The sequence below is a fragment of the Lipophrys pholis genome (genome assembly GCF_963383615.2).
Source record: "Lipophrys pholis genome assembly, chromosome: 19".
Classification (NCBI taxonomy): domain Eukaryota; kingdom Metazoa; phylum Chordata; class Actinopteri; order Blenniiformes; family Blenniidae; genus Lipophrys; species Lipophrys pholis.
Window position 1 is genome coordinate 21,661,947 of NC_137647.1, and position 23,994 is coordinate 21,685,940.

Below are 23,994 nucleotides of genomic sequence, written 5' to 3' on the forward strand. Positions count from 1 at the left end.
TGGGACCCCTGAACTAAAATGTGTTTTGACACCGCTGATCTAAATCCAAAGATACTGATTCATACAGGCTGCTCGCTCATTTAATATGAATAAAATAATAATACAAAAATAACTGTAATCTCTTCATTTTTTGTTTCAACCTCATTTCATTTTCATTCACTGAATAAGAAGATCCGAATGCGATAATAAAATAACAGTTGTCTTTTCAAGAATTTTCAGACAAAGAAAAAAGGAAATAAAGACAAGAATGTCTTCTGTTTCCGTAAATCTCCCTTTAATAAATGATCTACCGGATGTCTCAGTGTAATGAAATAATATCCACACAGAGATGAAGGAAGCAGCAAAACACAGACGTGGAAAGAAAAAAAAAAGACAGCCTCTGAACAGTAAAGGAAATAATGTGTTTTAAAGTGTTTTTCTGTTGTGGACTGAATCATGGCGGTAAGATTCCTGAAGGTTGTGTGGGCTCTCCACCTCGGTGGTAGATGAGACCGCCGCAGAGCTGCTGTCTCTCCGTCCTGCTGCCAGAAGAAACGCTCTCAAACGGTTTTCTTTTCTCACAGGCAGAATGAAACAACTTCACTTCCCGCATGTTTGCATTAGTGTGGTGAGGCTGTCTGTTCAAAAAGGAATAAATATTGTTTCCAACCAAAGGATTTCGGTGGCACGAAACACAACTTTCCCAACTTCCTGGTGTCACATTAGTATTCTTAAACATCCACAGTGAAGAATATGTGATACGCTGTGTACCGCCACACAAGCCATCCCCTGTACTGACCTCCTGCTGATGGACAGATTAAATCCAGGGTGTGGAGAGGGAGGGAGGGAGGGAGGGAGGAAGAAGAGAAATGAGATTACATAACGGCTGTGGAAACAGGAGAAGCTGTCAGAGACAATCCACATCCATTCCTCTCCACTTACAGGTGAGTACCGGCTCGGGTTTTCTGTTGACAGGAGTTTTGTGAGAGATCAGTAGAATGCAGCTTGTTATTTTTTTAAATTTTTCACAAATTTATTCTCATGTTGGTCGTTTATTTCATTTAATTGTTCAGAAAATATATTCAGTTTATCCACAAGAGCTACTTTACAGTGAGAAAGTACTTCTCATTTCACGTGTCTCACCTCCTGAATACAACTGAGGAGTGTTTTTGTGTATTTTTTTGTGTTTTTTTTTTTGTTGTTGTTTTTTTTCCAGACATGGTTTTGGAAATGGAGCTGATCATCCAGAGCGTGGTCCAAGGAGACCAGGACGCCGTCCAGCTCCTGCTGGACCGATACAACAGCCAGGTCACTGACGGTTGCTATGACTACTGCATCAGCCCGCCACTTGAAATATTCTCTTTGTAACCATGGAAACAGCGAGGAAATCCGGATGGATACGGTTTGCTGAATGAAAGCAGTGAGACTACAGCTCGAGGTTTTTGAGTGCGCTGCTACTTTCTTCAAACCATTTCATCAGCCTGGCAGAGAGCAGGGGGAAGCTGAGGGGGTTCTGTCGGGTCCCGTCACTATGGAAACACCTGGTTTTGTCTGTTTTACGGCAAATAAAATGTGTTCAAAATATACAAATGTCAAAATGGGGACAACACGCCCTTAAACCCTTTATATGGCGCATATCGAAATATATGAAAATGGAGAATTTAACATTATTCAACACATTAAACATAATTTAACACACTAAATAATATTCTAATATGTGCATATATATATATATATATATATATATATATTTATTTTTTTTTTTTACAGTTTGACTCTTTAAAAAAGAGCAAAAAATTCACCGAAATGACAAATGTCCTAACTTAAAATAAAAGCATAACAATAACCTACATTTGTCTATTACGGTTTTGAAAAGTGTCCTATAAACAATATGTTTTTATTAGAAAGGTCTTGTATTCTGTGCCCTGCTATAAAAGGGTAGCCCAAATATAAGATAAAAAAACTACATTTTAGAAGAAACTGACTTAAAATTAGTACAATTATCTGTTTATGCAGCAAGTAAATTTTACTTGATGAGAAATCTTGAAATATGATTTTTGAAGCTACATTTAAGATTATACTGTAAAATCAGGGACTAAAACCATGAATGAATTTTAAAAACAAGCCAAATAATCTATCATGTCTAAAAATGAGATGTTATATTTTGGCAAGTGCCAAACAATTTTCAGTGTACTTTAAAAAAAAAAAAGAAAGAATAACAATGAATTTACAGAAACAAAACAAGGCTGAATGTGATCATGGATGATTATTTGCCCTATAAAGGGTCAAAGCTGAATATACATTTTTGCTTTTTAATACTGAAACTGTAGTTTATGGCTACTTTTTAAGAAGACTAAACACTAGTCTTAAGAATGGATGATATTTTTATCCATAGTTCTATGTGTTTATTTTCTTTCGGTGTGGAGTTTACATGTTCTCCAGATAAAACAGTGAAAACGACGGGTGGAAAACCGAAGAAAAGCCTGGCTCTATTAAGGGTTTGAACCTATGATGGATTCTGGTAGTGTAACACTGTATATTGTACAAAACACTGAAAACATTCTGAATTCCCAATATTGCTTCATGATGGCAGCAGCCCAGGTGTGATGCTCCCTCCACCGTGCTCGTGTCAGTCCCTTAACAATCTAGTGGTTGTGATGAAGTTCTCATGCAAAAAAATCCCCCCCAAACATAATTTCAAAAGGTTTTGCTTCTTCTTGGTGCCGCTGCCGGCATCTCAAATGTATTTCTGTGACGTGATTGAAGCTCTTTGTTTCTCTACAGTACGCAGAGTGTTTCTTCTTCAACTCAGAGGCACAGGAGAAAAAAAAGGTCAGTACTTTTTACCACGATTGAGCCAGAAGAAAATACCCATCAGACAAGGGTATTACCACCTGGATTGTGCTGCTTCTGGAAAATGCTGCATAATGTGGGTTGAACTTAGAGATTGTGATGTGGAACAATATAATCTGCATGTAAAAAAAAAAATGGCCTTGTCCTTTAAATGTGTAACGTCAGTCTCTTACTGATGATTTCCCGCCTTCATTTAACCCTGCGTCTCTTCGCTCTGCTTCTATCCCGTCGGTTGTTGGACGATCCGGCTGCAGCAACAGCGACAGGACGAGGTTTGTGGAGACAAACTGTGTGTGAGACAGAAGATGTGCTGACTGGGAGTTCCCTTCTGTATTACACTAATCTGGAAAAGTGCTTAGTCACTCCCAGTGTGGGTGTGGGTGTGTGTGTGTGTGTGTGTGTGTGTGTGTGTGTGTGTGTGTGCGTGTGTGTGTGTGTGTGTGTGTCTGTGTGTTAATCACATGACTAACTAGTCCAAAGCTGCTTGGATACTTCATGACTCAGTGTGTGGAGTGTGTTCTGTTCACCTTCACCTTCCAGACGTGCTTAAACTACACAAACACACACTTCAGATCCGCTCACTCTCATCACTGGGAATGAAAGGACGGTCCACTCATTCATCGTTTCATTCACTCACTTACTGCATCTCGCTGGATCTGGATCATTAATGCCCCTTCTGTTTGATCAAATGCTCTAAACTATAACGCTGACATACTGTACTTGTATGTATAGTGGCTTGTTTATGGGTTTAATTCACTTTAACAATAGAACCTCTGTCCTGGCAGGATTTCATCCACCAGTACATGTGCAGAAGAAATATTCCCATTGCTATTCTTCAAACAGGCTTAACAAAGAGTTTAATGTGTCAATATAAATCAGGTGATGGGTAGTTCTTCTTCAATACTTTTTTAGTTTTCTCTGGTTTGGGAGTAACCGGGTTTCAGTTCGTCGTGTGCAGGTTACTCCTGAACCGATCAGTGACGGAGCTCAAGTGGCTCCACTGTCAGAACGAGGAAGGTCACGTGCCGCTCACAGTCTGAGACGTGTTACCCAGTGTGGTGCAGCACTTTATGCCCGGCGTTTTGTTTTGGTCGATCAGTTCAGGAAGAACAAAGTGAGGGACCACGCGTCGGACTCCGACTCTGAAGCCGACTCAGATGACGACAAACCGGATCTTCTTCTTCGACAGGTAGGCCAGAGACTTCAGGACGAAGCAGGTTCGTAAAGAAACGCCAGTGATTCTCAACATTACCTTATAGTATTCAGAGAATTCCTCCTCTGTGCTGATAGTACATCAGGTGATAACATAAAATGATACAACTTTATATGCGACGAGGTGAATTCAGACAGATTCTCAACATAATTCATCCTGACTGAGTCTTTCACAATCAGAAAATCAGATACAAGAAAAGAAACATGCTTTCACCTGAACAGAACATCTGTTTTGATGCTGCTTTAAAAAAAAAAACTACACTTCAATCAGCAAATGTGGAATTTAATCCTCATTTCCTCTGAAAAGCCTCATTTTGTGATGATTTCTAAGCAGCGAGACTCAGTCGTCTGTATGTTTCAGGTATTATTTGATCCACCAGTACTTCTAGAGTAGGGCTGAATACACAGCTGAGGATTGACGATTAAATCACCTGCAACAAATCAGCACAGTATTCTAGGTAAAGAACCATTTCATTTAGCTGCAGCTCATCTGGAAACCAATGAATTCATTAAATCCTCCCAGAACTGATTCAGAATTTTAAAAACATTGTGGAAGGTATGGAGGCGGATTCTATTGGAGTCTATTTCCTCCTTATGATATTTAGGCCTTCTTAGATTATGGCTGAACACTGTTTAATGTAGGTTTTTAAAAATATTTTTTATGTTTTAATGTTTGTTAAATGTATTTGTAAATGAATTCAGCTGCCATGTTTAAGGGTGCTCTTGAAAAAGAAAAAAGAAAAAGGAAAAATAAAATAAAATAGACAATAAATGACAAGAAAGAAAAACATAAAAAGAAAAGAAAAAAGATACGTCGGGTTTGAGTATTTCTAAAGAGGAAGCGCCAATCAACTGATGAAGCTCAAATAGAAAACCAATACAGGGAGAACATGCAAACTGCCCCCAGAGAGACCGAGCCTGAGACTGAACTGGAGGAAGAGGAGGAAGAGGAGGAAGAGGAGGAAGAGGAGTGCTCCTCCCTTCGCCCAAAAGATGAAGATCACCGTGTTAAAAGCTGAGTCGTCCTCAGTATCCTCAGAAAGGACTGAAGCCACTGAACAGAAGCAGTTTTATACTTTCTTCCTAAACAGTTTTTGTTGTCTGATCACACAGTGACAGACGTGTCCTGTGTCCTCTGTGTCCTCTGTGTCCTCCAGCACCTTGCTGGAGCCCTCCTGTCCTTCATCAGCCGCCCCCTGCAGCCGGCAGTCTTACGGGTTTGCCTGCACACGCTGCGGATTCTGTCCAGGGACCGCCGGGCCCTGGGGCCCCTGGTGGCCGACCAGGCTCTCTTCACCTTGGCCCGTCTGGGAGGCATCGCCCTGCAGCAGGACCGTGACCAGCAGGGCGGCGGACCCCCCGAGGATCAGCCGGGAGGACGTCCGGCGTCCGGGGAACCCGCAGGACCCGCCTCGCCGAGGCCGGGCCGCGTGGACGGCGCTGCAGCTTCTGTCAACGGATCTGCAGAGCATGCGTCTCTCCCGTGGGGGGGTAGAGACACGTGGAAGGAGTGTGACAGTGAGGAGGAGGAGAAGGAGGAAGACGGGGAGGCGTGCAGGAAAGAGGCCGTCAAGGTGTTGTGCAACGTCGTCTACAACAGTCCTCAGGCCCAGGAGAGAGTCAGCACGCTCAGGTGACTCTCCTCACAATGCCCACGTCTGTCAGGCTCACAGGGAAACGCTCTTTACATCGTTTGAAGATTTTCTCTGCTAAAATTAACATTATGTTCATTTCATGATTCAAGCAGAACCTCGGAAGTGAAAAAACAACGTCCAAAAGGCAAATCAATAATGAAACGTTCCCTCCAACATTGTAGAGCTTCTTGTGCTCATTCTGCTCATAATAACTCACCAAATAAGAATATCACAACACATTGTACATCTAGGACTCCGGCTTTGCCATTTGGGTATTTATAATCACAGAAATTTATCATTTAGAATCACAGAAAATCCCCTCAAATAGGTGCTTCCTAAGAGGTTAACATAGTTATTTAAATGTAAAGAGTCTTCATATTTTCAAACATTAATATCAGGCTGAACAGGTCTGCTTCTTCAGTTCAATTGGTAATGCAGTGTGTGTGTGTGTGTGTGTTTGTGTGTGTGTCTGTTGACTCAAAGCAAAATTACAGGCTGTAAAGAGAAAATAAAACAAATTGTAAAAATGTTCTGTAGAATACTCCAGAACTTTGCTGACGCTCACATTTGGATTTTATTGCTTTTATTTCCCTTCGACGTTGATTTATTCTCCAACATGAGATTCTCTCTGTCACACACCAGCAGAGGAAGCTGGACCTGCCGCCCAGCTGCTTAGCAACCTCTGGCCTGACTCTGTCTCCTTGTTTCCATGGAAGGTTCCTGCAGGCTCTGTGGGAGAGTCTGAAGCTGTGGATCTGGACTCGGACGCCCCCTAGTGGACAGTTCTTCAAGCTCAGGCTCCTCTTCCTGCTGACAGCCCTGAGGCCTGAGCTCCGGCTGCAGCTGCATCAGGTAGAGCAGAGCAGGCTACACTTTCTATTGTTTCTACTGGGATCAGTGTGAAGACTGTGCATCTCAAGGACTAAACATGCAGTGGACATTTTTTATTCTGATGTGACGTTTATCATCAGCTTTTTCTTTCTTTTTTAAATTTTTTTTTAAAGAAAATAAGTATTATAAGGGTCTTTAAACATATAGAAAACTGAATTAAAAACATTAAATCCTGCTGGAATCAACATGTATGAAAGTGTCCAGGCGAACCAACCACAACACAACAGCAAAAAGCCACAATGGAAGTGCACAGTATGTTGTGTTGTGGCGTTTGCTGTTATTTTTTGTTGTTGTGTTGTAGCTTTTGTTGTTGTGGCTTTTTGTTGTTGTGGCTTTTTGTTGTTGCTTTCTGCTGTTGTGGCATTGGCTGTGTGGTGGCTTTTTGTTGTTGTGTTGCAGCTTTTTGCTGTTGTGGCTTTTTGTTGTGTTGAAGCTTTTTGTTTTTGTGTTATAACCTTTTGTTGTTGTGTTGTAGCTTTTTGTTTTTGTGTTATAACCTTTTGTTGTTGTGTTGTAGCTTTTTGTTTTTGTGTTATAACCTTTTGTTGTTGTGTTGTAGCTTTTTGTTTGGTGTTATAACCTTTTGTTGTAGTGTTGTTGCTTTCTGTTGTTGTGGCTTTTTGTTGTTGCTTTCTGCTGTTGTGGCGTTTGCTGTGTGGTGGCTTTTTGTTGTTGTGGCTTTTTGTTGTGTTGAAGCTTTTTGATGTTGTGGCCTTTTGTTGTTGTTGTGTTGCTTTTTGCTGTTTTGTTTTAAGAGGGACAAATGGTAATGTTTAAAAAGTATTCCGTTTATCAAAAGCATCAAGTAAGTGTTACTAGTGAACAAAAGTCTTAAAATTCTAGGTTCTCCTCTCGACGTTTTGTGTGCGAAGTCGTCGGCAGCACTGATAAAGTCTGGATGTGTAACTTGCTGGTCGTGGTTTGTTGCTGAGGTTTTTGCATCTTGTCACTGAGCTCTCTTGATGGACACGCTGTGGTGTTGTTGCTTGGTCCTCAGGCTCGCGGCATGTCCGTGCTGACCAAAGCCCTGGAGCAGTGCCTGGCCGTCAGGTGTGGGGAGGAGTACCAGGTCCTCACAGACAACCCAGCTCCTCCCGTCACCAAGGAGGTGCTCCAGGAGGTCATCGAGATCCTCAAGACACTCTTCAACATCGCCCACGTGTCCCACAGGCAGGAGCCAGATGAGGTAGGAACTCAGAAATCCAAATATTTCACCAAGGTTTGTTTATTCGGGTGTAACGAAAAAGGAAACCTGCCCCAACATCAACACTTTGTTCATCCTCCTCCCGCAATAGAAGTCAATGAACTGGAGAAGTCGGTCCTCATCCAAGATGGCAGCCACACTGATGCATCTGCTTTCATTTGTTTGTGGTTAGAAACCCTGACTTTTGATCATTCCAGTGACCCCCGTGTTTGTTTGTTTTTTTAATTGTTTTCAGGAGGAGGCTGCTCTGTATCGCCACCTAGCGGCTGTACTGCGCCACTGCCTGCTGATGTCATGTGACGAAGAAGACACACGGGAGGAACTGCAAGGGTCAGACTTCTGTTCAGACGTGACATATTGAAGATATGAGGTTACACAATCATGAGAAGGATACTAATCTCGGAAAAATCATAGAAATGCATGATCAAGCCGAGATTTTAAGTCAAAGTATAAAACAACACAATATTTCCATGATTGTAGGAGAACATACATGTACACCTGGATTACCCACTTCCTGTCTCGTTCATAGCTCACTTCCTTTTTCCAGCAGTGTTATGAGAAGAGAGTGTGTAGTCTGAAGATGGCGTGCTCTGACTTCCCTCCACAGACACACGGTGAACATCCTGTCCATCATGCCTCTGGCGTGTCTGGATGTCCTGCTCTCGATTCCTGTGGATCAGGCCACACACAGATGTGAAGGAGTCAACATGGACTGTGTTCACATGTTGCTGTTGTTCATGGAGAGACGCCTGAACAGGGCAAGTGTACACACGTGTATTGTAGTGTATAATATGTGTGGTAGTGTGCAACATGTGCTCTAGTGTATATGTCATGTCTCCATGTGTCATAGTGTGTGTTCATGTGTTCCAGTGCCTATTTCACCTGTTGCACCTCAGCATGTTAAAGTTCACGTGCACGGGCTTTTCCTAACGTGTAGATGTTGAACGGACGTGTTGTGGTGAGGTGTTTTAGTGTATGTGCACTATACAACTTGTGCGTGTAGCTGAAGTGTAGTGTGTGTGTGTTTGGTAGTTGCACTTGTTGAGGCATGTGTGCATGAAACATGTGTCCAAGGTGTGTGCACACACATGTTGTAAAGTGTGTGCACTTTGTGTGTGCATGTGTTGAAACATGTATGTATGTATGTATGTATGTATGTATGTATGTATGTATGTATGTATGTATGTATGTATGTATGTATGTATGTATGTGTTTTTGGGTTCCTGCATGCATTGTTTTGTTGTAGTGTAGGTATGTTTTGTGCACTTACTGCATAGTGTGTATGTCTGTGTGTATCTTTTGTAATGTCTGTGCGCGTGTCTGCCCACCCGTTGCAATGAATGAACGAATGCATGCATCTATTTTAGTGTGTGTGCGCATGTGTGTGTGCGTGTATCTGTGTTGCAGTGTATGTGCATGCACGTGTGTGCGTGCGTGCTTGTGTGTGTGTGTGTGTGTGTGTGTGTCTCTACATGCAAGTCCATGTTGTGACATCTGGCATTATGACCTGAGACGTTAATAACTAGTGAACACTGAATATAAAGTATTACCAATCATTTTGTTTAAGTTGGATCGATTTCCACCGTGTAGTTTTCCTTAGGATAGAAATAATCCTCGAGGCCGGTTTTCTCTGCGTAATAACAACCTGCTGGAGTCGTTGAGGTTTTCCTCCTCACGACACACGCCGACACTGTGCGGCGGCTGCTGGTCAAACCTGCTGCAGCACAAACTGACCGTTTCGTGTTCCCAGGGTCAGAAACTGAAGGAGAAACTCACCCCCGTCCTGAATCTACTGACGGAGAGCTCTCGGGTTCACCGGCAGACTCGTCACTTCTTACGGCAGAAGGTAAAAGATTTTTAACCTACAAACAAGGAAGAACAGACGGCAGCTCACTTGGGTGAATTAAAGTTAAATGAAAACTCGAGGTTTGATCTTCCGGAGGCAGCAGATGCTGCTCTCCTATGATCCCCATGAGGTGCCTCTCCCATCCACTTTGAATAGGGCATTTTTTCCCGATTTTTTCAGAAACAGTTAAAGATATAGAAAGCACAAAGAGAAGCAGAAAAAAGCTGCACGTTTTGATATGTCAATGGTTCCAATCGGTTAAAGATTGTACACGGTGAGGGTTACGGAAGAAGTCAGAGTCGCGTTCACACAATCACTGTTGAGAAGGCGTGTTGTGTTAATATGGGGATTCTCTAGATATTGTAATATGAGTCAACTTTTAATCTTTGAAGCGTTTAGACGTCTACTGAATTCTAAGTTATTCGTTTTGTTTGGACACTTAATTTTTCCAACAATCAGATTTTTTATTTAGTACTGAGTCCAGTTTTCCAAAGCGCGGCGGCAGATTGCTGCTGTAGGTTCAGAGTCAGCCACAGGGCCGCGCTGTGGATGAGATAACCCTTTCACCTTGGCTCTGACTGGTGAACCGGCAGGTCCTGCCTCCGCTGAGGGACGTCGGCGTGCGGCCGGAGCAGGACGACTCCCTGCGCGGTCAGCTGGTCCGCCTCATGACCCACGTGGACACTGACGTGAAGCACTGCGCCGCCGAGCTGCTGTTTGTGCTCTGCAAGGAGAACGGTACGCCTCAGTTCACCCTCACACAACAATACCAACATGTTTCATGTGAAAACACGACGGATGAATGAATGAATGAATCCAAGACTGGCTGGATGCGGGAACGAGAGAATGAAGGTCAAATAAGACAACTGAAAGAGGAAGACGAGCAAAGAAAATATACGAATGAATAAATGAACACACTGGTACGATGAAGGAGTCAAATGAATGGGTGAGGGCATGATGGGACTAGTTAAAGGAATAAGTGAATGAATGAAGATGAGAATGAATGATTGATGGGATCGATCTAATCATGAAGGAGTGAAAGTGTTGAATGAATGAGGAATATAAAATTAGAAACTTATAAAAGATGTAAACTGATGAATAAATGAACAGTTTGCTAATGGGGACTGCTGAGGGTGTGAATGAATGGATGAGATGGATGAATGAAAGAATAAATGAATGAAGAATGAATGAATGAATGAGGCTAAGATTGAATAAATGAGTGAAACTAAATAAATATGAGTTGAAGGAATAAATGAATGAAAAAGGCAAATAAAAGTTTAATGACTGTATGAATTAAGATTCAGGCAAATGAATGAATGAATGAACGAATGAATGAATGAATGAATGAATGAATGAATGAACAAATAGTTTAATGACTGTATGAATAATGATTTAGTCCAATAAATGAATGAGTGAATGAATGAACAAATTGTTTAGTGACTCTATGAATAATGATATTGTTGAATGAACGAACGAAATTTTGGCAAATAAATGAAACTTTAATGGCTGTATAAATATGGTGTATATTTAGGTGTATGAATGAATGAATGAATGAATACTTTAATAACTGTATGAAGCTCAGATTGAATGAAGTTATTGAATGAATGAGAGGAAGAAATAAATGATGACTGAATAACTTTCTGGTGGACATGAAGTTAAAGTCTTTTAGGAAAACATTTTAAACCTATTGAACAATAAACTAGAGTGTAAATGATTAGAAGAGAGGAGAGGCAACACTCATTTACAATCTTGATGCCAGACGAGTCAAACAGGATCACTCCGCCTTCACAAACGCTTTAACTTCCCATCGCTTCAGTCGCACAGCAGGAGACTTTCACTTCTTGACCTTTGACCCGAGCCTGTCGTGTCCCTTCAGTCAGCCGCTTCGTCAAGTACACGGGTTACGGCAACGCCGCCGGGCTGCTGGCGGCCCGCGGTCTGCTGAACGGCCGCAGGAACTCGGGCGACGGACGGCCGCCCTGCCGGTACTCCAGCGACTCCGACTCGGACACGGAGGAGTACCGAGAGGCCAGAGCCCGCATCAACCTGGTGACCGGCCGCGTGGAGGCGGAGCAACCCGACCCGATGGAGGGCCTGACGGAGGAGGAGAAGGAGGAGGAGGCCCGCCGCCTCATCTGCATGATCAACCGCCTGTCCCGGTGAGAGCGGCCAAAACGATTTGCAAACGATTCTCTTATCAAGTCCAGTGGGCGCGAATGACGTCGAGCGACTTACTAAAGCTGCGCAACGTGCGCGGCGACGTCATTCACCAGTGCAGCCAGCAGGAAACATGGCGGCCAAACGGCTAAACGCTTGAAAGGTTCGTCCCATTTCAGGTGAAAAGACAAGAACGGGGCAAAATGGATATATTTGTACAGGTTACGCTACTCAGGCGACGACAACGTGGCGTGAAAACACTTTTATTATTCACCGTTAGGACAGGGAAAAATATGCAAGTCACATAATGCTGCTTTGGTTCTTAACTAAAAAAAAAAAACCTTTTCGATTCTTCTCCTAGTTTGCTGGCAGTCAGTAACCACACACAGTTTCACTCTGCCCCCTGCTGGCAAATGCAACCCACTGCACGAACACAAGCTTGAATAATAAACACACTCTATGACAGAATTCTATTTATCACACCAGACGATTGTAACTGCCCGTGGTGTTGTTGCTCAGGGAGCAGATCATCCAGCCGGTGGCGGTGACGTCCGAGGGCCGGCTGTGTCTCTTGGGGCAGATGAGGGGCTGCACGCTGGAGGAGGAGGAGGATGAAGAAGAAGAGGAGGAAGAGGAGGAGGAGGAAGATTTGTATCTGCCGGAGGGGACCAAAGACAAACAGAGCAAGTAGCAGAGACGTGAAGCAGCATATTGACCCTCCGGGGCAGGAGCGCTGGTCTGGAGTGTCATTATTCTGCTTTATTTACACAGTGAAACGCTGACCGAGCGTTTCCTGCTTTAAAACTCTTCATTTGAATGGATAAAACAACGCCGTGCCATCGTGCGCAGTGTCAGGGGAGCTTCATCAAAACTTTAGAATTAATTTTATTTCACTTTTAAGCTCCAGTAAACTGAATTGCTCGAGATGTTGAGCAACATGCAGACAAATGAAATAATCTTTTAAGATTAAGAGACGTCTAACTTGATCATTGTTATATATGTAATGAATGAAAATGTTTAATATTGTCATATTATGCATATAACACAACATTTAAATTAATTTACATTCTGCTCCGACACAGCATAAAATGAAGAGGTTATTTTTAAAGTTATTTAGGCTTGTAGCTCTTCTAAGAGTGACCAATAAAAATGGGATATTTTCAGCTTTTTCAATGCTTCATCTTGTCTGTGTGTTCTTAATGCTCTGTTACACGCAGTCACAAGCCTCACACGACCAGAAGGTTTCAGATTTGATTCTCCTGCGAATGGGTGAACGTGACGGACAGAGTGAAAAAGTTCATCGGGACTGTCCAAGCAGTAAAAACGCACTCCATAAATGAAAATCTATAAATATCTATAAATCATGACAGAGTGTCAAATTAGACTGTTTGCATGTGAAAATCACAGCGTCATTTCATTTAACATTGAAAAGCCAAAGTTTAAAGAGAAGACTTCAGAAGAATCTTCAGGTAAACATAATCCTGCCTGTCACTACACTTTAATTTTAAAATAGCAACATATAAAAGCACCACCACCACCAACAATACCCAACACAGCTTGATGGACGTCAGATGAACAGATCAGGAACATTTAGAGCCAGAGATCCATTCAGGGTATTTTATAGAGAGGACCGAGAGGAGAAAGCACAGACCACCGAGAAGAGAATCACATGTCATGGTGAGTGAAAGAAGTCTTCTATTTCCCTAAACCTGCAGCAGCACTGCTAAGAAATTACTCAAAATCTCTTGAGTCAGGCCTAAAAAACAAGCTGAGACTTGACAAGTAAAGAGTAAATCATTTGAAACACAGGCTATGCATGCTGCGTGCCAAGGTCTTATGAACGTCAGAGTGCAATGGAAATATATGAATATATTTCTGATATGCCGCCACGACACACCCTCAGACCGAAAGTCACAATTTTCAGTGAATCGACATATTTTACACGTACGACACCACATTTAAGGTTCATGCGTTCAAGTAGTTAATAATAAAACTGTTTGCAAAACATGATCTTTCCTGTCAGCAGGTGGCGCTACATCTGTGTATGGACATTGGCATGTGGATTTGATCGGTGCAGGTCTTTGATCAAATGTGTACAATTTCAGGCAGATTTCAGCTTCTTGAGCCGGGTTACACATCACTTCCTGTTTCATGGCGAACCATCAGATTTCCTGCGGGCTGCCATGGCGACGCCCTTCAACCTTATACAGGCTACATTTGAGGTCTTAACCTGTAGGAGAAGCCCAACGCAGGAATTTCACTGTGGGGGTCACGACATTTCTGTGTGGCTTAACGTGCTGCATCGGTCTAACAAATGTCTCGGACGGAGGTGAAATCAAACAATGTAGGGGGCGCTATGGAGCCATTGTGCGAGAAACGTGTGCAATGATTATAAAATATAAAACGGTTCTCCTCTTCTGGTATGTGAACATTTACAAGAAGGTTTGAGCAGGTCTGAACTCGAAACACGAGAAGACCAACAACAAACATTTCAATCCAGGACAAGATGTTCAGAATGTCACACAAAAGATGAGCCTGATCGGTCTCAGATCACTCTGTATCACCAGTCGGTGCTCCACCACTCTCCCTGCATTAAGGGAAGAAGCAACACAAACAGATTTTTCACCCACTCCTGCAATACGGTGCACAAGATAAGGATTACTTTAAATCTCATATACTGCACCTTTAACAATGTAACGTATCATACGTATATTAGATATACTATATATCGCCTCACAGTGAGAATGTCAGGGGTTCAAATACTGGACGGGCCTTTCTGTGTGGGAGTTTGTATGTTCTCCCGGTGTGTGTGTGTGTGTGTGTGTGTGTGTGTGTGTGTGTGTGTGTGTGTGTGTGTGTGTGTGTGTGTGTGTGTGTGTGTGTGTGTGTGTGTGTGTGTGTGTGTGTGTGTGTCCAGCTGCCTGCGACCCTCCACACGATAGAAGATTGACGGATGGTGTAATGAAACAGTGAAAATTTAATTTCACTTAATTCTTCTTTACTACCAAACACGTCCTCTGGCCAATGTTCCAACCGTTTGTCGGTTCACCGGTTCAATCATCTGTGAGCAGATTTAATTAGGGATTGACTCAGATCGCCAAATCCAGCCTGACGTAATCAGTTCGGCCGCCACGAGACTAATCTGGATTATATTGTCCTCGGTTTTCTTCGGTCCCACCTTGTAATCAGACACATTCCAAATAAAAAGAAGCTGCTCTGTTCTGACCTGCCGGGAGAGAAGCAGCCTGGATCGCTCACATGGAGAATCAGGAGGAGAGGAGACGTGAAGGTGGTGAGGAGGACGGGGGGATCCCCGGCGATGGGGGGGCAGATGGAGAGATGGTGGTCGAGGGAGCCGCCGAAGATTGGAACGGGTTGATTTTAGGCGGCTCCGCATTGGGTGAAGCAGAGACCGGGGAGGTGGTGTCAGCGTGGAGAGCTGGAGAACCGGTGAGCCCCCAGCATGTCCTGAGGCTGAACAGCTACACCGAGGGTGAGTCTCACCAAAAACATGCGCTGGTTGCTTTCAACTTTTGCTTTTCATTGAGGTGTTTATGGGAAAGGAATATGCTCTAAAGAGTCAGAAAGTTCAGATGAGCTCGGTGCCGGCGCTACAGCTCTGTAAGCACGGACCGGGTTTAGGAGGCAAAACCAACAAACAATAATTTAGTTGAACTGAATTAATAAAAGGTGTAGTAAGGATTCTATAAAGGTTGGCAGCAGAAGCTTTTAGACTGTCGGAGGAAATCAAAATACCTGAAATATATCTAAAATACTCCCTGGTATTTGGTGTTTCTGGTCCAAGTGATGATCATTTTGGATCTGTTGTAGTTTAGCTTGAGCAGGTTTGTTTTGTTTTATATCAGTGGTGCAGTTTGTCAGGATGGAGTAGTTTGGTGGTGATGACGACCTGGAGCAGGGACACAATGAATAGGAGGGGGACAAGAACTTGGCCCTGGGGGACACCTTGGGGAAGGGGAGCGTTGGGAGACGATCTGAACTGAGATCTGATGGGTCTTACATGAATCTCAATGCTGGGGAGGAAAGCAGGTCTTGACCAAGGACGAGGGGACAAGGTCCACGGTGCAGGTTTCTCTCCAGTGATGGGTTTCAAAATGTCTGCAGTGGAGGCAGTAGACCTGAGACAGTGGAGGGCAGGATAAGACCGGGGCAGGTGCAGCGGTGACGATTGTGAAGAAGAGTACCTCGGTGGTTTCAGGGCTGGAGTGGAATGAGCTAAAAGTATTGGATGGAGTGTGCAGAGAAACAAAAAAGCAGGTTCGTGTTGCTGCAGACGATCCTAGAAGGATTCCAGATGAACTGTGGCTTTGTGTTTTTATTGGAGAGGACACTTTCCGACTTGTGCTTGGCACATAGAAACAACTCTTGTCGTTCTCAGGGGCTTTTTTTTAGTGCTTAGAACTGTCAGATCCATCTGGTTCCTTCATGGTTACAACTGAGCTCAAGAGAGCTCCAGATACATCAGCTCCATAAATGATCACGGTTATTTGTCATTTGATTGAGCTGGAAAACACATTTGAGAATCGTTTGCCTCTCGAGTTTCTTCAGGTGTGTTTAGAACACGACCTGGTGGAAATAAGTATCAAGCGAACTCCACTGAGGAATGTTACAAATCCACTTACACTGTATAACATTAGGTTTACTCACAGCTGTGGATCCTGGGATACGTGACGCTGCGAAGGACCTATTGGTCCCTTATGGTGCTTTTCCATTGACAACTTGACTCGAGTCTCCTCCACTCAGTTTCGTCCGTTTGCCATTCCAATACAGTACCACCTCGACATGGGGGGGTCGTCCATTTTCCCCGCCACTGCTTCCCTGTCCAGTGTCCAGATGTGTGAAGATGTTGATTCTTCCCCCTTGACTCTTGTTTGTGTGGCAGATTACCTTTGTTCGCCAGAAGACAACATCTACAACGTCAGCTTCTCTCGATTCAAGATCAGGGACCTGGGCAGTGGCGCCGTCATTCTCGACATCAGGAAACATAGTTCAACAGGTACTTTCTCCATTTTTGTACTTCAACAGGCTGATGTCTCACTCAAACGAGACACAGAAGTCAATGTCCGACGTTCTCAGGTTGTGAGAAAAGGTGATATGCTTGGATGTTGACGTAGTACTATTTACAGCTTGTTATGCGGGACAATGACTCTCATTTCTGACTTTGACGCACTCAGTCTGGTTCATTAACGTAGTCCTCCGATCTCGTTGCAACATAAACAACACGTGGGAAGTTTGAACATAAAGAAAATATCAGGCCGCTGAGCAGGAACGTAGAGTACAAAACAGGGTGACGTGCTTTGACAGAGATGGTTGCCTCTAATCGTTTTGCTCCCGGGCTTCAATCCCCATTCTTTTCATCTCTTTTCTGCAGAAATTCAAAACGCCTTTGAGCCCGACACCAGCAGATTCATCCAGTACCGCTTCTCTCCGGCGTTCCTCGCCCTCAGAGAGATCGGAGCTACGTGAGTCTGACACCCGCCTGATTGATCGTATTCAAACGAATCCGCGGCTGATAAAACGTGATCTGAAACCATGAAATTGTGTTTGTATTGAGAACGCCGCGTTAATTTAAATGTCAGCGATATCTTTAAGTTCAGAAAAGGTGACAAACTCGGACTGGGGATTTTCTCAGTTTCTTAGCTTTCAGTAGATTTACTTCCACGTTTAGACTCGTTGTCCCTCTGGGAATCGGAGAACCTCTTCTGAGCTTCAACCTGAATTTATGCTGCTGCGACAGCGCAGCCTCACGTCATGATGCTCCCTCCACCGTGCCGGCCAGTCATAACGCTGCCCCTCGTACTGCTGGTGCGCCTTCATCAGCTGTTGCTTTCACCTTCTTCTTCTTCAACCTCCCCGGTCGCTCTGCGTTTCACAGTTAATTAAGCTGGATGTCCTCCACTAGTTCTGCCAGTTAATCTTGTTTGACAAATGATAAACTTTTCAACGTATCTCTACGATTCTTCAGGTTTCCTCTTTCCGGACACCATCGGACTGAAGTTAGCCTTTTTCGCACTATAAATATTTCATGGTATGATAAAGATGTGAACTATAGGAAAAGTTTTATTTCATAAAAATACTGTTTATTCTTTAATTTTTTTTAAAATCTGGACTTAAAACATAATTATTTGCTCAGGCTTCCCAATAAATAACACTCTCACTGTCTTCTTTATGCATTTACGACTTCCTCCTGTCTGTCTGAACGGTGCTAAATGAATAAACTTACCTTGACTTCAGATGAAAATCTTAATTTAATTTCTACAGTGATGGTTAAATCTCAAAACAGGTATTATCTTAGTTTCACTGTTTGGCAATTATAGATGTGTAAGTAAGCATTAAAAAAAAAAAAATCAATATTACATAATGTAATCAATTTTAAAGGGGAAACATTTCCACATTAAAAGGTTAAAATAAAGTGTCTGTTGCTAAATTTGCAACAAATCATTTCACTAAATTATAATGAATCAGTGACTATTTAATTCCGCTGTCGCCTAACAAAGGCTGTTTGATCTGCAATTATCACAGCAGTTAGGATTGTGAGCGATGCTCATGATTTTAGCTCAGGACAGTTTGGTGCTCGGGGCTGAGGTTCCTCCGAGCTGACGAGCTTCCTGTCGCTCAGGTTAGAGTTCACCGTGGGCAGTCGGGCGCTCAACCGCTTCCGTCTCATCGAGAGGCATTTCTTCCGAGGCCTCCTCCTCAAAACCTTCGACTTCGAGATCGGCTTCTGCATCCCTCACAGCAGGAACACCTGCGAACACATCTACTGCTTGCCGGACCTGGATCCTGACACCGGTACCGTCACGTCCTCTCCGAAGGCCTCCGTCCTCACAGCGACGCCGTCCGACTCCTGATCGTCCTCTTTTCTCCTCCCCAGTTGAAGGAATGATCGCCAACCCGTACGAGACGCGCTCGGACAGCTTTTACTTTGTCAACAACAAGCTGATCATGCACCACAAGGCAGAGTATTCCTTCAGTCCAAAGAGAGAATAGAGGTCAGTGATGTTTCAGTAATCGTTTGGAGGAAGAATGTGTCTCTGAACTGTGATTCTTGTTCCTTTCTCTGCAGACGGCAGACGCTTCTTCATTCCCTTCATGAGAGAAAACTGCAAGTTCTTCAATGTTTTTAGCCTGTCTGACCTCCAGAAGAAGAGACACTCTATTTGATGATGTTGTGCTCACTTCGAACCAGTTGGTTTCGTGTGCGCTCGTGTGCAAAGTATGTCGCAAAAGTCGCACCATTCAGATAACTGTTGTGACGTTTGATCAAACTGACCAATGAAAAAGCGGCGATCACATGAATGAAACGTCCGTCAGATCACAGAACTCTCACAGAGGACTTCCATCATTTCTAAAGTTAGACATTTCATAAGTAGTTACCATGAGTTCCAGCTGTGTACACTGATATATCTGCTGTATCAGACAACTCGACCGACTCACTGCACCAACTTGTGGTGCAAAGTGGTACTACAAGACTTTACTGGAAGGTCCCATACTATACAGTTTTTCACATTGTATTCAAAGTGTTTTTCCCCAAATTAAGCCTTGGTCCTGAATTTCAGTCTAAAAGTCCCTCTATTGAGCTGAGGACAGGCTGTTTCTGTGTCTGTACAATGATTTATGTCTGTCCACGTCCACGCTTGTCTCAGGGAGAAGATCAGTGTTGCCAGATTGGTTGGGTCTTCCTACAAGACCCACCTTCTTGGGGATTCTGTTTGTGTGACCTTTTTTGTTTTTTACTTATTGCAGTTGTATGTTAATGACATATTCTTTATTACACATTTGATAGTTTTATGGTTTTAACATGAGTTTCTACTGAAGTTGAGATTTACGCTGGTTTTTATTGAGGGAGGCCGGTTTTACGTTGTGTTTATTCTGGAAACAGCGAGTCAGATCTGGCAACCGTGGGAGGAGACGCAACTTTCCGGTACCACGTGCTAATGTGTGCAGTGGACTGTCGGTCAAGCAGTTTGAACCAGAATCTGACACAGACGGAGGAGAGGCTTCTGAATAAGGACGGTTCAGGACAGGGTTAGTGCGTCGCTACATATAATAGCAAGTAGCTAACACTCGCTCCTGTTGTAAGGCTTACTGTTGCAGTTTTTCATATTAGGCTATTCTGAATTCATTCGTTATATCAGTCATTTTTGTTAGTTTTTATCTCCCTGCAGGAGGGTCAAAATGAGTATCCACTACCGGAGCAAGTGGCTATTTCCCCCGCATGACATCATGAAGGGAAAATATCTGATTCGCCTGTTTGAGCACACATTCACTAAAACGTGGATCAAGCAATTGAGGGAGATGACAGACTTTCTTCCCTTCTAGGACCTCGCACACATATTGCCGTTAGAAAACCATCATAAAGTCAATTTTGTGTAGTATGGGACCTTTAACATTATTATTTGAGGTTATTTTTCTTTTCTTTATTTTGCACAGGCATGACATGTTTTATGTCTGCGTTTGACTCAAAACATTCTTTTCTTCAGCCGAGTTAAGGCACAAGAAATCCTCTTGATCAGGTTTCCAGGATCACACGGTTAAATATGCAAATATTTGATGAGGCCCGAACCAGTTTATGTCCCGCTCTATTAATGCTACAGCTTTGCCGGGTGGATCAAGAGTGGGTGAAGGTAGAATCTGATCTCTGTCTTTAACTCAGTAAGATGTTGGATGGCTGACGGTGGGCGGCCTTATTGAAGAGTCGATATATTTCCAAAAATGCTCACATTAATAATGACAAATACTTGTTTCTTTTGAAAGTTTCCTGTGAACATATTGAGACTCTTTTGTTCTTGGATTCACAATCAACATGTGGGTTTCTAATATTATCGATCTTTCAAATCAAATTATGGACGGAATCGTTTAAATTATTCTCAGTTTTTTCCGAATGTTATTTTTCTTGTTATTCAGGATGTCTGAGCTGCTCCACATTCATTTCTTAGGTGTGTTCGCACTTCGTGAATTAAATTGGTGTGACTGCTCTCTGTCTCGGGGCCATTTTCTATTTGAATCCAGCAGATTGGCTTTGTTGGTGTTAGTGTCTAAAACTGTTTCTGTCTGTCTGCTTCCTGCTGGGAAAATAAAAGACACCTTGATAATCCCAAGAGGGCTCATACGCTGTATCTGTAGAAGCAGGAAATGTCATGAGAGGCTCGAAGTTGTATTTATTCAAGATTTGTAAAAAATCTTTATCTCAACTATGTAAAAATCAAAAGAAAAGAAAAATTTGAAAATGAAAATATTAATTGTTGTAATCTGGATGTTGGCTGGTTACGTACATCAATTAGTGGGAGGAAGATGCTCCATGAAAGAAGTGCGTCCATTGAAAAAGCGTGTACATTTCTATTGAACGAAAAGCAGTCAGTCACTAACAACAGCTGAAATATGATTAAATGATGATGAATCTTACAGCTGTAGCTCAGGTCAGAATTATTCAAAATTAATTTCTCCACAATCAGTCAGCGATGCTGTGCTTTTCTTTTGATTTTGGCTGATGGATTTCTTACATAAATATTGAAAAATGTTCACTACGATCACAGAATATTTGCAATACATGTACTATGATGCACCAATTAAAAAAAATATCTAATGAATCCTAATGATAAACTTTATTTTTCAAATAACACATTAAAATCCACTTGAATATCAAATAATCCTTCACAATCCTTTCTTTTTTTAACAAGTAATGGTTCTGCTTAAACTGATCTTGTGAGACAAAACTTTATTTCTAGTGGCTGCAGAGAGTCAAAGTGTAAATAACGTCTACAAAACCCAGTGGTGGTCACAGTCTCAGCAGGTTTCAATAGAATGGTTTGGTACTACAGTTTATTACCTCTAGAGGGCGTCAGAGACACATATATTAGCTTCGGGGGTGACGTGACGAGCTGGAGTTAATAAAATAAAATAAAAACATGTTCCCAGGTATAGGAGCTCTGGATGTTTTCAATACATTCATCACAAAAAGTGTTTATGAGCATTAGATAATTTTAAAGAAAATCTGGATTCATCAGACAGAATATGATGGGAGTGTCAAACAACTTCTATTCATTTTCCTTTAAAAGAAACAAGAAACAGAAAGCAGCTCCAACAATCTCTTATCAAAAATACAAAAAACAGTGAAATTCAACTAGTTATTATTTTAGACATTCACATGATTTTAAAACTAATTGTAACAAATATGAACCTAAAAACAATTTCAAGTTAATACAAACATTTAAAATACCTGTGACTTCCTGCTTCCTTGTGTGGTTTACATTGTGTGGCCAGAGGTTCCAGCGGTGTGCCGGTATGAGCGGAGTGGTTTTATTGTGAAGCCAGAGTGTGAGAGTGTTTCCTGAACGCTGCCTCCTGTGTTTGACTTCACACTTTGTTCTGGAGCATCAGCAGCTCTCAGCTCACAGGAGGAGACTGAGTCTGAGCATCTCCAGCGACGAGCGTCCAGCGGAGACTCACCAGGTGAGTGAGACCCGGCACACGCTTTCTCCTGTTACCCCCTCCTGGTACCCCCTCTACTGTTAACCCCCCTCTCTCCTGTTACCCTGTTCCTCTTACCCCCCGCTGTTACCCCCTCTGCTATTGCCCCCCTCTCCTGTTACTCTCCTCTCTCTCCTGTAACCCCCCAGCCTTTACTGTTACCCCACTCTCTACTGTTATCCCCCTCTCTTTTTACTGTAACCCCCCCCCCCCCCTCCTGTTCCCCCCTCTCTTTACTGTTACCCCACACTCTCTCTGGTCCCCCCCGCAATCTCTCTCACTCCTTTTACCCCTGCAGCTGTCACTCCGTCTCTCCTCTTTATCCATGTCACCCTCTCCCTGACCTGGGGGAGTTAAGGTGGTGTTGTCAGGTTGGGGGTCCTCTTCATCCTCCTCCTCCTTCTGTCTTCCTCTTCCTCTTCTTAATCCTCTTCCTCCTCCTGTTAATCCTCTCCTCTCCTCTCCCCTCCTCTCCTCTCCTCTCCTCTCCTCTCCTCTCCTCTCCTCTCCTCTCCTCTCCCCTCCCCTCCTCTCCTCTCCTCTCCTCTCCTCTCCTCCCCTCTCCCCTCCTCTCCTCTCCTCTCCTCTCCTCTCCTCTCCTCTCCTCTCCTCTCCTCTCCTCTCCTCTCCTCCCCTCTCCCCTCCTCTCCTCTCCTCTCCTCTCCTCTCCTCTCCTCTCCTCTCCTCTCCCCTCCTCCTCCTCCTCCTCTTCCTCCCTGTGCTGCTGAAGGCTGAAGTTGTGTTTGAGCGGAGGAGCATTGGAGGTGGAGTTCTGGGATTTCTGGTGAAGTAGTTTTTTTTGTTGTTGTGTCCTCCAGCTCCATCTGTGACGAATGTCACTCCTGTCGTGGCTCTGCTGTTCTTCCTCGCTCTGTGCTGTGTGAAACCGGCTTCTACCGCTCTGAGCGGGGGGGGGGGGGGGGGGGGGTGGTAATATCGTGTCTGAACTGAAGCAGTGCTTCTCGATCCTCCTGCATGTCCAGAGATCTTCTGTTGCACCTCACTCCCCCAGTCTTTATCAGACGTCTGTAGAGCTCCATCATGTCTCATTCTTTACAGGTTTGACGCGTGGGGCAGGGACCGATGATGATCTGAGGGACGTCTGGGTTCAGGGGACCCTCACAGGGTCACCAGGTGCCCCGTGTGAGGTGCATGGGGACCGTGCCCTGTCTAAAGAACAAACCTCAGAGCTGCTTCACAGGGTTTCTTTTTTTCTATATCCTGCTTACAGTGGTAAAAATAGATGTTTCAAAGGCTTTTGGATACAATAAAACTTTATTTATAGCTTCATGAAACAGAGTGTAGACGATGATTTCAGGGGCTGCATGTCAAGGTGGTTTAAGATTTAAACTTTGCGTGTAGGTTTGCATGTTCTTCCCGTACCTGGCTGGGTTTTGTTTTTCTTCCATAAGGGAACGGCTTGTGTTTGTTGGAACAGCCTCAAGCTGGATGAAGGGGGAAAAAAAAGAGATAAATGAACGTATTTATATTTCTTTGGGGATTTTTTGTGACAAGTTCTCATATGATGAAGTATTGCTGTGTTTATGAGTAACAGGGATCTGAGAAAGATTCCATTTCCCAATGGGGAAACACTGAAAAACACAGCTTTTATGTGCGATGAAAACATTGTTTTGTTATCATTTGTGTAGCTGTCTGGTTGGAAATGGGTGTTTTCTACTAAAAAAAAGTATATCTCTTTTAGATTTCTGCTTAAAATGTATTTGTTT

General features: G+C 43.3%; 3 protein-coding genes across 7 annotated transcripts in view; all 3 read left to right on the top strand.

Moving 5' to 3' along the window:
• Positions 1-1,197: 1,197 nt before the first annotated feature.
• On the top strand, positions 1,198-12,954 carry LOC308124336 (chaperone Ric-8A; the record flags this gene model as incomplete). Its single annotated transcript, XM_080487255.1, has 12 exons — positions 1,198-1,343; positions 2,764-2,815; positions 3,932-4,021; positions 5,202-5,677; positions 6,395-6,530; positions 7,567-7,755; positions 8,009-8,103; positions 8,381-8,531; positions 9,524-9,619; positions 10,213-10,357; positions 11,496-11,778; positions 12,296-12,954. The coding sequence occupies 12 exons, from the start codon at positions 1,198-1,200 to the stop codon at positions 12,465-12,467; spliced, it is 2,031 nt and encodes a 676-aa protein (XP_080343381.1). The 3' UTR covers positions 12,468-12,954.
• Positions 12,955-14,867: 1,913 nt separating this feature from the next.
• LOC308125231 (protein unc-119 homolog B-like) lies at positions 14,868-21,442 on the top strand. Of its 5 annotated transcripts, none has more exons than XM_080488846.1 (6): positions 14,916-15,269; positions 16,680-16,793; positions 17,169-17,259; positions 18,417-18,589; positions 18,672-18,789; positions 18,864-21,442. In XM_080488846.1, exons 1-5 carry the CDS (start codon positions 15,035-15,037, stop codon positions 18,785-18,787), a joined length of 729 nt encoding a protein of 242 aa, XP_080344972.1. In that variant the 5' UTR covers positions 14,916-15,034; the 3' UTR covers positions 18,788-18,789; positions 18,864-21,442. The 5 variants fall into 5 exon arrangements, 3 of the variants coding, with proteins under 3 accessions (XP_080344974.1, XP_080344972.1, XP_080344973.1); XR_013936362.1 differs by having other exon boundaries at positions 14,947-15,269; positions 18,422-18,589; positions 18,672-18,754; positions 18,864-20,775; XR_013936363.1 differs by having other exon boundaries at positions 14,958-15,269; positions 18,422-18,589; positions 18,864-20,896.
• A 750-nt stretch (positions 21,443-22,192) lies between these two features.
• Positions 22,193-23,994, top strand: part of rbfox1 (RNA binding fox-1 homolog 1) — a 397,214-nt gene continuing 395,412 nt past the window's right edge. Inside the window, exon 1 of the mRNA XM_080488009.1 lies at positions 22,193-22,249. The gene's annotated coding sequence lies outside the window, so the exon portion shown is untranslated. The remainder of the gene's footprint in view (positions 22,250-23,994) is intronic.